At 39.9% G+C, this 18,601-nt stretch overlaps 2 protein-coding genes and 2 non-coding genes across 6 annotated transcripts in view; 3 read left to right on the top strand and 1 right to left on the bottom strand.

Moving 5' to 3' along the window:
- The window catches only part of LOC140952140 (probable RNA-binding protein 19), a 63,147-nt gene that overhangs the window by 10,445 nt on the left and 34,101 nt on the right, over window positions 1-18,601 (bottom strand). Inside the window, exons 10-14 of one of the 3 annotated variants that reach the window (XM_073401567.1) lie at window positions 12,168-12,223; window positions 11,819-11,932; window positions 10,658-10,763; window positions 5,085-5,208; window positions 3,569-3,671 (exon numbers count right to left, since the gene is read on the bottom strand). In XM_073401567.1, the coding sequence (XP_073257668.1) occupies window positions 3,604-3,671; window positions 5,085-5,208; window positions 10,658-10,763; window positions 11,819-11,932; window positions 12,168-12,223 (468 nt within the window). In that variant the 3' untranslated portion in view covers window positions 3,569-3,603. Of the gene's footprint in view, window positions 1-3,392; window positions 3,672-5,084; window positions 5,209-10,657; window positions 10,764-11,818; window positions 11,933-12,167; window positions 12,224-18,601 lie in introns of those variants that run through there. The other 2 variants (XM_073401568.1, XM_073401566.1) reach the window with 2 other exon arrangements.
- Trnae-uuc (transfer RNA glutamic acid (anticodon UUC)) lies at window positions 1,013-1,084 on the top strand. The gene has a single exon. It is a non-coding gene; the product is annotated as a tRNA-Glu (tRNA).
- On the top strand, window positions 1,834-1,905 carry Trnae-uuc (transfer RNA glutamic acid (anticodon UUC)). Its single transcript has one exon. It is a non-coding gene; the product is annotated as a tRNA-Glu (tRNA).
- LOC140952146 (uncharacterized) lies at window positions 17,334-18,489 on the top strand. Its single transcript, XM_073401573.1, has one exon. The coding sequence runs from the start codon at window positions 17,349-17,351 to the stop codon at window positions 18,435-18,437; it is 1,089 nt and encodes a 362-aa protein (XP_073257674.1). The 5' UTR covers window positions 17,334-17,348; the 3' UTR covers window positions 18,438-18,489.

The following is an 18,601-nucleotide window of genomic DNA, read 5'->3' on the forward strand; positions in this document are numbered from 1 at the left end:
CACCAAAATGAAGCCCACTAAATGCCCAGCAAGAGAAAAAAAAAATGAGGCAAGAAAAGCGAAAAAAGAAGGGAGGAGAGAAAGCGAAAAGTAAAGTATCTCGAAATTTTGCTTTCTGCGCATGCCCGAACTTCGCAAGCTGATATTTTGCATCTGGATCAGAAGGCCGCGAAGTGTTCGACCTGTAAACCAGTTTGTGGTAAGTTTTAGCTCTTTATAGCACGACAGTGACCAGAAAACCACTCGACTAGCTTCAAAACGCGTTTTTCGGCAAAATCTCCAGGAGCGAATGGGTTAATAGCCTTAGTCTTTATTTTTATATTTTGCACGCATTGTCCCGCCTCGAATAGCCTTGCTAGCTGCGGGCAATACTTATGTAATTTTATTTTTTTATTAATAAAGTTTTGTTGTTTTTGTTGTTGTTGTTATTGTTGTTATAAACAACTTAATAAACAACATAACGCCTGTAAGGCTCAAACTGAAACCCTTACAACGGGAATTTACCACGCCTAAGACTGACACCAACATTAACAGCCTATTCTCATAAACGTAAATGCTGCTGTAAGACCTTTCTCGAAGCGTCAAATTAGGATTCTAAATAGCATCTGAATCACGAAATCCTCGTCAAATTCTTGCTTGAAGCGGATACCTGTGTTATCCCCATTTTCTCTTTCATTATTGAACAGGAAAATATTTTTATGCCATCATTACATGTAAATATTCTTATCCTGTAAATATTCCTGCATCCACCTAGATGAACTCCTTTCCTTCGTAATTATGTGTGCGTCATAGTGTCAACCAGGAATTATAATCGCTGTATTACAATCGTCCCAAAGTTATGGTCTATGTGAAAATGGTGAAAACAACTGAAACTCTTACACACCATCACAAGCACCTTTCCTTCTCAATCCTTGCGAAAAAGCCCTGAGTTCGAGGTTGCTGTCCCGCTACGTCAATTAAATAAGAGAACTGTATGTGATACTAATGAACACAGGAAAATCACTTATCGAAATCCCATATGGTCTAGCGGTTAGGATTCCTGGTTTTCACCCAGGCGGCCCGGGTTCGACTCCCGGTATGGGAAAACAATTGTAGTTTTTACCGTTATTTTTTAATGATGATAATAATAATAATAATAATAATAATAATAATAATAATAATAGTAAGAAGAAGAAGAAGAAGAATTATAATAATATCAATAATAATAATGACAGTGGTAATGATAATGATAATGATAAAGATAAATTATTAAAACTCTTCATTAATTTCAATATAATTTTTCAAGACAATCGCTAGTTTGCATGTTTGCATTTTCTTTTTGATATAATCTAACCTGAGATCAAGCCAAATTTTAGCGGTTCTCATACACTCTCTCTAACGATTGTTTTCGTTTAGCCTTGCCCGCCGGAATGTTATTACAAAGCGAAACGAAAATGGAGCCTGATCTCAGGTTAGGTATAATCTCAGCATTTCACGACTTTGCTTGCGAGTATGGCGATCAAGAAAGATGGTCAACAATACTTTCCTTACGCTCATAGCAGAGGCAATTTTAAGCAGAGCGGATGGGAACTTAAATGAAATTCACCAATTCACAAAAGTGGCAGCACTCGAACAAAAATGGAAGAAATATAGCAACTGTTTAAATTCAGCCACTTTACATAAACATAGTATAAAATGCTAGTTTTAACAACTTCCATAAGGTCTAGTGGTCAGACATTCTTGTTTTCACTTCGGCAACCTGTGTCTGACTCCAGTATCCCAGATGAAATATACATGTATATAAAAAATTATGTATTAGCAATGATATTCTTACAAACAACACATACCACAAATTCCCATATGGTCTAGCGGTTAAGATTCCTGGTTTTCACCCAGGCGGCCCGGGTTCGACTCCCGGTATGGGAAAACGTTTTAATTTTTCAAAGATTTCTTTATACACTGAAACCTGAAAACGAAAACGATGGTCTGGCTTATAACCTGTTTGAGGGTTTAATAGATTGCAGCTTTGAAGATGTGCGGAACATTTTTTTAAACTTTTTTAAAAGTATTTCTGGACTTTTCTTACTGTTCATTTTATAAGTTGCGGTAAAGGGTGAAAAAAGCCGACCCTGAGTGACGCGCGGAATGGGTGTGCAGGGAAGCACTCTCCTGTGGAGAAACACGGCTAAATCCAGTTGGAAGAAGAAAAATTGATAAAAATTATGTACTAATTTCCAGTACTAGCATACTAATAACGCATACAAATAATAATACTGACAAATAACGCATACAACAAAATCCCGTATGGTCCAGCGATTAGGATTCCTAGTTGTCACACAGGCGGCCCGGGTTCGACTGCCGGTATGGGAAACTGTTTTCTTTTTTTCTTTTTAACCATTTCTTTAATACATATTGAAACCTCTTTGTACGAAAATGTATTTGGCTACTGAAGTGGTTCAGGTTTAAAATGGATTGCAGCTTTGAAGACGTGAGGCAAATTTGTTAAAAAGTATAAATTAGATTTTTAAAAAAGTATTATCATGTTTCCTCTACAACGGTATTCTATGACCATTTGACGACGAGGTTTTATTAAGAACCCTTCCGAAAAACTCTAGACGGGGATAACATGGGGGGGCAAAAGCCTTTCTTGATTTTTGTTCCTTTTTAACTTAAAATGTGATTCTCCCTATCCACCTGTAGAATTTAATACTTCCGCGTGGGACGAAATTTTTGCGGGTTCTAATTGCGATTTTTCCAGCGATCCGCAAAATAAGTTCCCGCAAACAAAAATTACTCCAGAAATATTCTCTAATATACAGTACTAAGAAATCGTGTCGGTTCAATCACACCGTGTCTCTTTCATTCAAAAAACAAAACGGTATACGACGAAATACTGGTTTATTGTTGGAAAATATGTATTTCTATTGCACGTAACCAATAAAAACGAAAATATTATCAATGCTGGGTATTGAGTACTTTCTCAAAATTGCAAAACTTAATTCCCCACAGCCAGCAAGAAAAACCAATCTGTCCTAATCAGAAAAACTAGTTCCCGCAAAACAAAAAAAATTGCCAATCCGCAAAACGTTCTTGCCAGACGGTAGGTGCTAATGCTTTCCCGTAGTTCGGATACGGCGCATTGGCGAAAACGACGAAAAAAAATCTAGAAAAAATAAACAATTTCAAGAAGGTATGGACCAATTAAACAACACTACAACAGTATTTATATTCGGTAGGATCCATTGTGCTTCAGTGTGAGTGAGGATGAAAAGTGAAGTGTAATGCCGCAGTCACTTGCATCACCTAAGCCGGGTTTATCGTATTACTGCAAACACGATTAGATACAACAGTTCGTTATGACGGTATCAAGATAGATACTTAAAAAGACGGCATTTTATTCACCTCGCTTTCAGCGTATTATGGCCCAGACACTGTCAGACAATTTTAAGTACCTATGTATTGTTCTTGTTAACGAAACAACTATATGAATTTACTTCTTTGTAGTTGAACATCCACGTTTCGACCTAAAGTGACGTGTTTCGCACCAGAAAATGTCCTCATATTCGTAATTTCAGGAAGTTAAACTTGCCTTCCTTCAATTCGTTGTTGTGACGGCGGTGATCTTCATTCCTGCATTTCGGAGTCCAGTAAATCATCCAGCAAGTCTTTCTTCTTCTTTGCTGTTTTCGGGGCTGAATGATAGTGAAGGCTTTTTTAACTTTTTCACAACATCTATTTCTCGCTAATTGTTGCATGTCTAGACATTCAAATTACATGATCAGCATTGAGATAGAGCAAAAGACGGAGGAAGAACAGACCTCAGAACGAATGGGTGGATTTATGGGTTGGCCGGGGGGGGTTGGGGGGTTGGGGGAGTTAGGCACCACCCGCACCTTTTTTGGGTATTTCGCATTATTTTTAAGTAATTCTCAGTTTAACAAATAGATTCCATGTTGCCGCGCGTCTGTTCAGTAATAGATCACAGATGACGTCTAAATGTGGTAAAAACAAGTGCAAGACGAGCCGCAGGCGAGCGTGTCACTGATGTTTTTACCAGATTTTGACGTTCGCTGTGATCTATTACTGAACAGACCAACGGCAACATGGAATCTATTTGTTTTATACAATGATCAGAAAAGAGTAAAGACGACACACATACTTGCCTCATACCGCTTGACTATTCGAGGATTTGTGCTAGTTTAGGTATTTTTTAAGTCCCAAGCGCTACTTTTCGTCCCTGCTTCTTCTTTTTATCTTTATCTTACTTGTATACAGTTTCTTCGGAACGTTTTTCAACTTCTTTTCTTGCTCAAAGCAGAATAATGGCGAAAACATTTTACAAAACAGCGAGTCTCTCGTAGAGGTGACACACAATGGCAACTGTTGTGAAGATTTCTTGTAGTTTAGGCATTCTCAAGTAGTTTCTCCATTTTTCTTCTTTGTAAATAGCTCCTGCTAAACATCTTTCGAGGCTTTCACTTGCTTTAATCCGAAATAATCTCACAAACATTTTTAAAACAGCTCGCCATATTGAACAAAACAGTGAAAACAAGTTTTTCGATGACGTCATCAATGTATCTGTACTGTAATAGATCATGGCCAAAGACCAATCACAGCGCGAAGAGCATTCACATCATTGTATAGAAAATAAATAGAATCTATAAAGCTGGCAAGTGTCGCTTCCCCTCCCCTTCTGAATCTTTCAGATACGCCCCTGGAAAGAGTACTCTTAGCCCATTTTCTCTGCGGTTTTTAAAACATCTCGAACGGTTACCGCTTTCCTTGCATTAACTGCGGGCGAGAAAACCAATGTAAGGGATGTAAGCTATTCCCACTTATTCAACATATCTCCCCGTTTCTGAGTGCCTTAAATTCCCGCGCTCGCGACACCCCTCACCCTTCCCATTCGCGGTTTCTACGTATATTTTATACAGGCACGTTTTCCGTTTCGTCTTCTTTGCGTTGGGTACCGAACGTATAGAATGCAGATACTGTAGATCAACTCACTCTCTTTATCATTAATTCATTGTTATTAACGTTATGATTACTATTACTATTATTATCATTACATCATTATTTTTTATATTTTCGTTAAAAAAGGATACTGCCATGAAAGTGTTCAGCGGTTCTCTTTCTAAGAGCATCTACACTGTCCTCATCCTCAGCCCACTCGAGTACCAGTCTCCTTCCGTACAAATGCGTACTGCTACACAGGGATTCGAAGGCACGCTAAAAGAATATCAAAACGACGGAATTACCTCGTAATCTTACTCTGAACAAGTGACTTGTTTCTTCAGCAAAAACCAATAACATTTTATTGTTTGAGAATGTAAAGAGAAAGGAATCGTTTTCTACGAGAAAACGTTTTCGCGTATTCAGTGAATACGTTAAAGAATCTTAAGAAGAGAGCAAATTGCATTTCACGCAAATTCAGAGCCTGGCTTCAGGGCCCCAAGACCTATCTTTCGCGCGTTGCTAAGGGAAAGCATTTTCACTTCCGATGCGCTTGCATATAACGATTCTAGGGAGCACTGGAAGGAAACTTTTTCCTCCTTGGTAAATTAATCCAACTTTTCAAAAAAAGGCTGCAGCATGCCATCCGTGGCGTGAAATTCAGGACTATAAGTAAGTATAGTCAAATACTAAATACCCTGCTGTTTCATGATTTTACACGGTGTTACAGGCTCTTACACGGTGTTTCATCGGGTTGTACGGTGTTTCCGAGTGTTACACGGTGTTTCATGGCGCTACACGTTGTTACGGGTTACACGGTTTAATGTAACACCGTGTAACACCACGTAACACCGCGTAACACCATGTAACACCATGTAACACCGTGTAACACCCTGTAACACCATGTAATACAATCAAACACCGTGTAACACTATGTAAAACCGTATTGCTATGTAACACCCTGTGACATCATGTGACACCGTGTAACACACTGTAACACCATGTAACACCACATAACACCGTGTAACACCATGTAAAACCGTGTAACACCCTGTAACACCATGTAACACCGTGTAATACCATGTAACATCCTGTAACACCATGTAACACTATGTTGTTACAAGGTGTTTTATGGTGTTACAGGGTGTTACATAGTAATACGGTTTTATATAGTGTTACATGTTGTTTCATGGTGTTACACGATGTTACATGGTGTTACAGGGTTTTACATGATGTTACAGCGTGTTACACGGTGTTATATGGTGTTACAGGGTGTTACATGGTGCTCGTACAGGGTGTTACACGGTGTTACAAAGTGCTACATGGTGTTACATAATGTTACAGGGTGTTACATGGTGTTACAAGGTGTTACACGGAGTTACATGGTGTTACACGGTGTTACATAATGTTACACGGTGTTACATAATGTTACACGGTGTTACATGGTGCTACACATTGTTACATGGCCTTACACGTTGTTACATGGTGTTACATAATGTTACAGGGTGTTACATGGAGTTACAGGGTGTTACATGGTGTTTCACGGTGTTGCATAATGTTACACGGTGTTATGTTACGCGGTGCTACATGGTGTTACCCGGTGTTGCGTAGTGTTACAGGGTGTTACGTGGTGTTACACGGTGTTACATGATGTTACAGGGTGTTAGAGGGTGTTACATGCTGTTACACGGTGTTTCATGGTGTTACAGGGTGTTACATGCTGCTACATGGTGTTAGAGGGTGTTACACGCTGTTACATGGTGTTACACGGTCTTTCATCGTGTTAAACGATCTTACAAGGTGTTACACGGTTTTACAAGGTGCTAGATACACGTTGTTACGGGGTGTTACACGGTGTTTCATGGTGCTAAACGTTGTTACAGGGTGTTACAGGGTATTTCATGGTGCTACATCTTGTTAGAGGGTGCTTCATGGTGTTTTAGGGTGTTACACGGTGTTGCAGGGTAGTATTCGGTTTCACAGGGTGCTTCACGGGGTTTCAAGGTGTTACATGCCTTGGATAGATACACGTTGTTACGGGGTGTTACACGGTGTTTCATGGTGCTACACGTTGTTTCAGGGTGGTACACCATGTTTTATGGTGTTACAGGGTGCTTCATGGTGTTTTAGGGTGTTACACGGTGTTACAGGGTGCTATTCGGTTTTACAGGGTGCTTCACGGGGTTTCAAGGTGTTACATGGTGATTCTCGTTGTGACGGGGTGTTACACGGTGTTTTATGGTGCTACACGTTGTTTCAGGGTGGTACACCATGTTTTATGGTGTTACAGGGTGCTTCATGGTGTTTTAGGGTGTTACACGGTGTTACAGGGTGCTATTCGGTTTTACACGGTGATTCTCGTTGTGACGGGGTGTTACACGGTGTTTTATGGTGTTACACGGTGTTGCATAGTGTTACACGGTGTTACATGCTGCTATAGGGTGTTACATGGTGTTACACGGTGTTTCATGGTGTTACACGATCTTACAAGGTGTTAAAAGGTGTTACAGGGTGTTACACAGTGTTACATGGTGTTACACGGTGTTATATGGTGTTACATGGTGTTTCATGGTGTTACATGATCTTACAAGGTGTTACACTGTATTACATGGTGTTATGTGACATGTTATGTTAACATACTATTTTATATATATTTTATGGTGTTACCCAGTGTTACATAGTGTTCCACGGTGTTACATGCTGTTGCATGGTGTTAGAGGGTGTTACACGGTGTTACATGGTGTTACACGGTCTTTCATGGTGTTACATGATCTTATTAGGTGTTACACGGTTTTACAAGGTGCTTTACGGTGTTTCATCGTGTTACACTGTGTTACATGGTGTTAGAGGGTTTTACATGGTGTTACGCGGACTTACATGGTGTTACACGCTGTTACATGGTGTTACAGGGTGTTACACGGTGTTACGTGCTGTTACATGGTGTTAGAGGGTGTTACCCGCTGTTACATGGTGTTACACGGTCTTTCATGGTGTTACACGATCTTACAAGGTGTTACACGGTTTTACAAGGTGCTAGATACACGTTGTTACGGGGTGTTACACGGTGTTTCATGGTGCTACACGTTGTTTCAGGGTGGTACACCATGTTTTATGGTGTTACAGGGTGCTTCATGGTGTTTTAGGGTGTTACACGGTGTTACAGGGTGCTATTCGGTTTTACAGGGTGCTTCACGGGGTTTCAAGGTGTTACATGGTGATTCTCGTTGTGACGGGGTGTTACACGGTGTTGCATAGTGTCACACGGTGTTACATGGTGTCACACGGTGTTACATGCTTCTATAGGGTGTTACATGGTGTTACACGGTGTTTCATGGTGTTACACGATCTTACAAGGGGTTACAGGGTGTTACATGGTGTTTCATGGGGCTGCACGTTGTTACACTGTGGTACACCGTGTTTCATCGTGTTACACGGTTTTTCAGGGTGGTATACGGTTTTACAGGGTGCTTCACGGTGTTTCATGTTGTAAGACGGTGAATTCATGGTGTTACACGGTTTTACAGGGTGCTTCACTGTGTTTCAAGGTGTTACCCGGAGATATATAGACGTTGTTACGAGGTGTTACACGGTGTTTTATGGTGGTACACGTTGTTACAGGGTGCTACACGGTTTTACAAAGTGTTACAGGGTGTTACAGGGTGCTTTATGGTGTTTCATGGTGTTACCAGAACTGTAGCTAGCATAAGGCAAGACGAGGCAGTTGCCTTGTCTCGATTTTGGCCTTTTTTTTTTTTAAGAAACGTTTAATTGAGAAAATAACCCCTAGAAAAAATTGGATTGGTTAAGATAAAACCAGCTAATATAAGGTGGATGAATTGAGGGGAAAAGCATTTTAATGAGGTTAATTCGTTTCATGTGAACTGGTAGTAGCGGTTTTTCAAATGCTTTAAAATGCAGATGGTCATTAACTTGGCACCAGTATCGCTAAAGAATAAAAAAGTGAACTTCTACACCTGCCCAAGATTGACTTTTCTGAAGAAAAATGCCACGGCAAATGCTTACAAGAGCATCTCTGAGCCTCTACATTTCAAAATTTTCTGGCGGGGCATGCCCCCAGAACCCCCTAGTGAGAGGCTGAGAATTGAATTTCGCAGCTCCGACATCTGATCGACGAGATATGTCTTTATACCCTCGCGTGTGCTCAGCACTATCCTTCCAAAATGTACCGAGGAAAGCGATCCTGAATTTGCAAGAGCAGCTTTCTCAACATGATCGATGCAAACTTCTAGACCAGTGGCATTTGAAATATGCGGTTTCCTGGAGTCAATTGACCAACCGTATCCCACACGGGGTTTTGAAAACTCCTTTCACCATCTCACTTACAGCTTGTAGCAGCTTAAACTTTCCGAATATATTTTAGCCTACGTAGCATGTCGGTTTTGTCGGCCACACTCACAGTATCACTAGGCTTGTTTGCGCGCCCGACAAAACTGCCATGCTACGCAGGCTAAATATATTTAAAAGAACCCATGCAATGACCCCGTAACGTGGAAACAGCTGGTAAAAGCGAAATGGTTTATGTCTCGAAAATACCGTGCGGGGCAGGGTAAGCTTTCGAATAGCTGGAACTGGATCCGGTGATTGGCAGATTGAATACACCCCCAGTAGCAGTAGTAGCAGTAGGTGGAAGATGTTGTACTACGCAGCATCTGTACTCCCAGCAATTAACCCAGTACTTTTTCCGGAAAAAAAAACAATTAAAATTTTTGCTCATAATGGCGCACTATACCTAAAATTATGCTAGGATAATCGATAATGGCCTACCCATATCCGGGTGTTGGGTTCTTGCTATTTTCCTTGCAATTTGTTTGTTTGTCTGTTTTTTGTTGTTATGTGTTCCCCTTATTGTCTTATTTACCGATTTTCTTTTGCGGACCAATCCTTGACGTTCATGACAAGGTTTGGCAATACATATGTTGGCAGTTCCCGGGCGCGAGCGGTTTGCTGGAGGCATGACACAAATACAATGGGCGATGTAAAATGTTTGAAATAAGAGGAAATATATGGGAATATCGAATATCGTAATTTGATGAGGTCAATTTTTATGTATAACATAGAAACACCTTTTCACCTGAAATGTTGTGTACTGTCGTTCTCCAGCTGTAACGACGAATTGTAGTAAATTTAAACTTGAAGGGTTTTAGATTCGGCGTTTCATAACTGAGCGTATGTTAGAGAGACCAGGGAGAAAAACTCGGCAACTCGGCAAATGACGCGGAATTTAAGATCGGGGAAATTAAGCACGACAAAATAGTGATTGAAATGGTAAACATCCGAAATTATAGACATTTTCGTTTTTTGGTCATGTGATCATGGGTGTGGTCCGATGTCGTCATATTTGCATCTGCATATCACTGACAACTACTGCGCTACAAGATGGCTAATGTATGGAAAAAGAAGTCCAAGATATACGGCCAAAATTTTCTCTAGCAACAGCCCCAAGAGATATGTCAGAGGGCCCTTAAATGAAACTGCAGTTCCTAACTCTAGAAACTATAAGGGGAATGGACGCAAGTTTGCGGCGCAACGATTTGTGGGATTGTTTGGTTGGGCAAGCGTTACTTATGATTGGTTAATGGTGGGTAAATGAGAAAAATGACGGTCTGTGGACTGAAACTTGCTTTCTCCAGAAAAAAAACAATTAGCATCATGGAATAGTATATAAATGTATTCATTTTATAGTAACATAATACGGGTTACTTACTTTTGCATCTTGTTTGGTGAGAAAGTCGACAAACGCAAATCCTCTATGTGTTCCAGACTCCGACAGATTTTGAGGAAGCCGAAGTGTTTTGATTTCTCCGAAAGTGCTACGAAGAAATAAATATAATTTTTTTGGTAAATGTCTGTCTCTGCTTTTACTCTCAAAACTTCAAAGTTTTCGAAAGCACACAGTTATGTAGACCGCAACACTCTCTTTAAGGCTTTCGGTCCAAAAGACAAGCTACTTAAAACGCTAAATTGTTATATGTCATATTTTGTCAACACTGGAGACCCCGAAAACTATACCCCCGGATAATTCCGGTCGTTGTTGTTCTCAATACTTTGAAAGGGGCGAGACGGGTATCGGAACCTCGCCCAATGGCATATTCTGGGAGTCTTCTGGTATCAAAGCGAAATGATAAGCATTGCACATTCTGCACATTTACTTGCATTCTCAAAACCATGGTTCACTGTAGCCTGTGTACAGACGCCCCCCTCCCCTCATAAGGGAGGGCGTCTGTACAAAGGCTAGGTACACTGTAGTTCCTTTTTCCCGAAGAAAAATAGTACTTTTCAACGTTTACTAGACGCGAGCTTCTTAACTTCTCTCTTGTTTTGTCCTTGATGTTGTTGCTTTTTATTGCTTTGGCGATCTTCTTCATTGGTTGTTTTCTAAGGTTTGCAGTCCATTCGATAGGTTTGCATGTGTGCTTCCGTTTTATGTCGTAAGTGCAGTGTTTGATCTCTCAATAAACCCCTCGCCTCGGTGACCTCTCCTTCAAGCATACTTGTTCTTTAAGCGGGACGAGACGTTGTGTGCCGGAGCCAATTATTCGAAAATGGTAGCAAATTGAGTTATCTTATTGGTCAATTACGTCATGATGTTATTGGTCGTCTGTCAGTTAACCACGGCTTAACTGACAGACGACCATAACATCAAGACGTAATTGACCAATAAGATCAATAACCAGAGTATAATATCATCAACTGAGGTGATACAACTCACTTTGACTCTAAAGATGACTACCGCACAAGTTGTAGAAACGTCAGTCACTGTCAACAACAAGAGTCCTATTCAGAACTACGTTCACCTGAACGATCAAAGTCAACCTACTTTTGAAATGACTCTTATGGGTGCAAACCTTTCACACTAAATACTTACCCAAACAGTTCTTTGAGTTCTTTTCTTGTTGCTTCAAAAGGTACATTTCGCACCAGTATTTTAGAACTGTTTTGCTTCGTTGCAGTAGCTGTTTTGCGTTGTGATATTTTATCGCTGAAAAAATGAAATAAGATATGCAAGATACGTCTGAAACTTAACGAATTCCTATAACCTAGTCCATAACAGTTTTAAAAATAAATATATAAATAAAAAGTAAATAAAGTTGTACCCTAGGTGGGGCTCGAGCCCGGGAGCCTTGGATTAAAAGGATCATGCCCTTCAAATGAGCTACTCTCTCTCTGTCTTGGCTCATCAGAAAACATCATTACTTGCACATGACACTACTTACGTGGATTTCCTGCTCGACATCTTGAGTTCGAGAGTGTGGTCATCAAGTGATGAGTTCTAAATGAAAATAATAGGAGAGATTGCGTGATCATTGTTATTATTATGAAAAGAAGCGAAAATACAACTCTCGCGCCACAGAAATAGAGTAAGGCACATTCACCCCACTGGTATTTACAACGACGGGAGGGATGGCTGACGAATGCCTGAGATACCACTCAAGATTAGCCGAGCTATTATCTGCAAAAAAGCAAGAGAGGTACGCCACAACAATTTCATGGGTCAGGGCGAAAGTGTCCTTTGCAATTTTGCGGAGCGCGCTCCTATGCTAAGGGGATAGAGAAGCCCGACAAGGAGGAACTTAGATGTTAAGGACAGGGATCTAGAAATAGAGAAGGGTCAAGCAGGACTTCCCTAGACTCAACGGCTATAGATACTTTATTATTGGGATGTACATAGAAATTTCATCTTTTTTTAGTTTATAGACCGTTGTTTACATTTGCTCTGTTGAAAACCACTAGACCACCAAGAAGTCTTTTTTAACTATAGTTATACTAAATTTCTATTTAAGTTTCAATTTGAGAAGAGTTTAATAAAGTATGTTTTTTTATCATTATTTTAATAATTATTATTACTATTATTATTTAAAAGATAAAAATATATCAATCTTTTCTTACAAGTGGGTTTAAATACCGAATTTAAATTTAGCAAAAGGTTACTAGAAAGCATTAAAAACTTAGTAAGGGTTCCACTATGTATACCAATATTACAAAGCATATTCGTACTTAAAACTAAACGGTTCATAAAAAAGCCGACAAAAACTTAAAGCCCACTAGTAAAGTCCTTATTAATTTTCAGAACACAGGAAATGTAGGTAACTGGGCAAAAAGGAGCGTGTTCAACTATACTCGACACAGGCAAGGAAAAAGGCACATCATTCGTTTTAGGGTGGAGGCGAGGGCAAGAGTGGCGCCCATTTTAACGCGTAGGAATAGGGAAATATGGCCACTGTATTTATCACTCTGTGGAGGTTTCCGATTTATTTCGAAATACACGTAGCAACTACAGCTCGTGAAAATGTCACGTCTATAGTGTTAAGGACCCTGTCGGCACAAACCTGTGAATTCAATTCTAGTGCCTTTGCTGCTGGAGGAAGAATTCTCCCAATCGGATTGTACTAGCCTGTGTGGCAGGTTTTTTGAAAGGGAAGGGAAAGAGGATTTTACGTTTCGCTTTTCTCTCGCGCCTAAAACTCCCTTTCCCTTCCCTTTCAAACGCCTGTCACGCGGTCTAGGGCTGTACTAGAGCGAACTTTTATTTAGGATCGTTTTCAGAGACTTTCACTGTTACAAAAGTTATCTTTTTGTCAAGTTGATCCGACGTCTCCGATAGATAAAATTTAAGGAATTTCTTGTTAAGAATAATGTATCTAATCTATTTTCCTCTCGGGATCATTTGCGGTCGATAATGGGGGGTCACTTGCGGTCCATTTTGTGGATCATTTGCGGTCTGGGGATCATTTACAGTCGAGGATCATTTGCGGTCTGTAAAATTCCCCTACGGTATAGGGTTTACACCCAGGTAGCACGGGTTCGACAATTGGTATAAGAAAAAGGTAAATTTTAAATCAATCAAAGTTGAAAACCCGTTCAGGTTTTACTATAGTTTTTAATGTGTTTATTTATTTACTTTAAAAGTACGGAACCATATTTAGAGGGAAACTTTTCATGTGGAAGGTTTGGTTCCTATACCATGATTTTGATTGTAGTTAGTTTATTGAATATTGGTATCAAAGCTGACCGCATAAAAAGTGACAAATATCTGGCTTTCTAAAGGTACCTTGATAAGATCTCATTAAATGCGTTATGAAAGACTTTAAATATTTTTACTGTCCAGTTCAAAAAATTCGCATTTTCTAAGGGAGCCAACTCTACTGTTGCGCTCGATTCCTTTACCTCTTCGACTATTTTCCGTTTCCGGCCTTTGCCACGACTCAGACATTTTGTGTCTACAGTATAGTGAGAAATAAGAATGAACTAAGCACCGTCTCACATACATTCGGTTCTTGTACGTAAATACCGACCCTTTTGCAGAGTACAAGAGTGAAGCTGGGCATCGAAAATTTGCTTTTTTGTTAAAGAACTCATTGAAAAGGTTGTTCTGGTTCTTTTTTTTTTTACTCCTGTCAGAACTATCCCTTTTTTTTTATCGACGCTTAAGGGCGTTTTAACGTTCCGGTTCAAAGAACACTACCGAATGAAGACTTTGATCAAACAATTCGGCACAATCCTTGTTCTTGATACAAAGCTGGTACGAGCCTTCGTTAGGAACAGGTCTCTGAAAATTTTGGCCTTCGCCGGCCATAGGCCCTTCAATGAAATGGTGCGGACCTAACTCGTTTAAAAATGTTCGAGAGGGCAAACCACGGCGGAAATGTCTAACTACCTCTTTCCACCTCTCCCTCTCGTTAGCTCCCTGCAGATTCAAACCAAGTCCAGGTCCAGGTCCAGGTCTTAATTCCCTGCTTGGCACTTGAAACACAAGTACTGCGGAACAAGGGGGTCTGTTACCTGCCCAAATCGCACTTGACGCCTCAATAAAGTCATTGCAAAGATAAAACCCACCGCCATCACTGAAGTCCTTCTTCCTTCCCCCTCTGTTCAAGTCGATACCGTGGTTTACTATATCTGCAGCACTTATGTGCCTTGTCCCATGAAAAAAAAGTTCGTAACCGTCTCCTGACAGTGACTGGAAATTATCAGAGCCATGGAGAGAAAGGTAACTCTCGCCTCTCCTGCGTATTCCACCCTCGTTATTACGTGTAACATTAATAACCTGTACAGCCCGCCTTCGTCTGCGCGTAAGACGGGGGAAAAACCATTCATTTCTTTTTTCGCTTTGGAAAGGAAATGGGGTAGATTGGATGAGTTCTACAACAGCTTTCAAGTAGTCCTTGATCTTCTTCCATGGTATTCTTCCCAAAAATGCTTGTAGAGTCATCTCTAATGCTAGTTGATACTCACTTTTATACACCCTGGTCGCCAAAACACACCATAAATCGTCCGTGCAAAAATTCGGATTAATCATCACTCTTCCTTAACGCATGGCCCTCGCTTATCATGACCTCTATTCTCTAAAATCCTGCTCAAGTTATTTTAGTTTAATTTAGTCAGGAACCACATTTCGCGCACATCTAGCCCAGTAATAAGAGAGCTTCAACTCATTTTCAGCTGCATTTCGCTGTTTCCGAAATCACTTCTTACCACATTCTGTCTATTTAATCATCTAAAAACTCTTTTATGTTCCCTTATCATTTATTTAAACAGTTGAAATGGCCCTAATTCGTAAAAGAAAACAACTTTAGTTTACTAAGGGTGTAGAAACTAGGACAGTTGATCACTGATCAGACTGATCAGAAATAAAAATTACATAAAAAACAAAAAGCCACAAATATGTCCAAACAATACATATAAGTTGGACCTTGGTTTTCTCATATTAGACAGAATTATGATTTCCATTATAACTTCATATTTCTAAGAACTGCTTGCATTTAGGTAGAGATTAGAGCTTGGGCACAGTTGGTGAAGTCTACAACAAAAGAAAGAAATTTTATCAGGGTCCATTTCTTCCAGAACTCCAAAATTTGGGGCTTCTGCATGCAGGAATTCTTTTTAACTAAAAGTTAAAAAGTAAAATAACCGACTAATAATTTTATCTGTCAGACAGATTCGTTTGGTTAATCATCGGTAGTGAATTTCCACCTGTTTCCGCAATTTACTTATTTTGATCACCACAAAATTAAAATTAAGGAATCAATTGAATTTACACATACCGGCCAGAATATTCACCCTATCAGTTTCAACAGCGCGAGCTGGCTTCATAATACCACAAGCTGAGCACGCTGATGACGTTAACAACCGAAAAACCTCGATTTTTTGTGAGTTTAGCAATCCTCCTACGTGCGTCTATAATTCAAGACTACACGATAAAGCGTTTACATAGTGTTTTATAATGTAAACTGCAGAGAAAGTGAGTCGAGTGTCGTTATCTGCGCGAGCTATGGCGCGTGCGAAGTTTTTTGTTTAGAATGAATGCTACCTTAAGCGACTTCTGTAAAACTTTTTCTCAGCTTGAAGATAAAAGCATTTGTAAACATAATTGTCAGTTAAAAACAACAAATTGCCACCATGGATAATAATTTTCTATGTAGCAACGAGACATTGTCGCATACTATTATTAGCGTGCGCAATGGAAGATGACTACCACATCGATCGCATTCAAAATGTTATAAAACAATTGGTTCATGCTTCAGCTGTACAAACGTCGAGATATGAAGCACTTGGGAATTTTGGAGAGCACTCCAGTGGCTAGAGTTGTTCTCGGCTAATGTTACGCCTTTTTCGTGCTCCGCCAAACGTCTCGCGTGCTTCACACCTCGACATACGCACACTGTTGATTATGCATACACCTATTTCAATAAAGGCTGCTTTGGGATTTGGTCATAATGAAACGCAAAATACAATGCAATGTTTTGCTTGAGTGATCACCAAACGATGGCTTTCAAAGACCAAAGCACGATTCCCAAAGCAACCTTTATTGAAATAGGTGTATACATTTTAACCAAGAAGAGGGGTTTAACCAGATGATGAAGAAAGGAGGACACTGAATTTAAATTGTCGAGCTAAAAGAGACCTTCTTAAGGAAGACATTGCAAAGACCATCATTTCGTACCACTATAGAAAAGACTGGTTTTCTCAGTAATTAACACTAATTGTATCGGGGGATACTTTAATTGGCAGTTCAAAAACAAAAAATATTTTAAAAAGGGACACGACCCAAGAGATATTCTAATCATCATTATTATCCTAATACTATTATGTTGGAGGCTACTTGAAAGCGCACAATCACACTGAAATTGCACAATCCCAATTTGATCAGATCATGAACAAAAATATTTTAAAAAGAGACACGTCCGAAGAGATATCCTATGCAAAGTTAATTAAAATCACAAAAAGAAGAAATTAGTTGTGATCATTGTAATCATTATCATTATCCTAAAAAATTTATGTTAGAAGTTACCTGACCGTGCACAATCACAATTTGACCAAGAAACCTAAAAAACATATATTAAAGGACTTTGATGACTATGGTAACGAAATTGAACAAATCCCTTAACGAGAAAACTATGTCGCAAAGAAAAGAGACATATCTGGAAAAAGAAAGGAAGGCAAACTTTCAAAGCGAGACACATCGTTTGTGTTCTTTGCTTGAATTGAAGTTTGATTTCCTTGACTGCCTTGAAAAAATGCCACCAGAACACCGAAACCACCGCGAACAAAGGGAATGGATACAAATCATTTTGGAAGAGAAAAGTGAATCTCTTTCCCCAGCGGGCAAAACAGTTCTCTCTAAAGAACTGCTTCAATCTCTTGGCTTCGATCCTTCAAGTAAAGCCATCAAAACTATACTGGAACGCTCCCTCGGAGAAAGCACGCAACAGCATATTGAAGCATGCGAGTGGACACAAATATTTATTGATGACGAATTCAAGTATAATCCTGAGTTGTGTCCGGGAACTCCTACATTTCCTTTTCTGTTTCAAAGTACTTGCACAAATGAATGGGTATCGTTGCCGACGATCAGTAAAGAAGAGATTGAAAGTAACATTGACTTATCTCGAGTCAAGATCATGAACCTCGTGACTGAGGAATACAAGGCTTGTAATACAGCTCGGAATAACCTCAGTGCCTTGTTGCCAAAAAGCAATCAAAACATTTTCCTTTACCATGGCACGGACCATGAAAGCGCCCGACAAATTTTACTTCGGGGAATATATTTGGGTGCTGGGCGACAGAAACGAGATTTTAGCTGTGGAAAGGGTTTTTACTTAACCAAAGGAATAGAGGATGCCTTCAACTGGGCAAAAAGTACAACAGCAAAGCCAGCCATTTTAATTTTTGCAGCCGACCGACATTATTTCAGTAACTCTCGGCGACTCAGTCTGAACGAAAGAGAAGGAAAATGGCGAGAAATAGTGTCTTCATTCAGAACAGCATCGCGAACAGCAACAACACTGGAGAGTTTAAAATCGTATGACCTAATTGAGGGACCCACGGCGAGGGTAACGACGGACGAAACCTCAGGCAAGCTGGTGTTCGAGCCAAAACCCTCATCCTACCAAATGTGTCTAATTTCAGACGACTTCGCAGAAAGTTTTGAAAAGAATCTTCACTCGATTTTCTTCTTTGACATCTCCTCAGACACGCCCATCTAACTGCTGGGCAATCATGGAAGACTTATTTCTGTGGCACATTTCATTTTTCCACCAATACCAAACCAATAGCTTTGTTTCACCATCTCATATAAAAGCCAGACCCAGCCCACAATCAACAATGAAGGGCTATCCCTCAAAACGTCAGCTTCACAATCCGCGATGGT

Source organism: Porites lutea, chromosome 11, assembly GCF_958299795.1.
Source record: "Porites lutea chromosome 11, jaPorLute2.1, whole genome shotgun sequence".
Taxonomy (NCBI): domain Eukaryota; kingdom Metazoa; phylum Cnidaria; class Anthozoa; order Scleractinia; family Poritidae; genus Porites; species Porites lutea.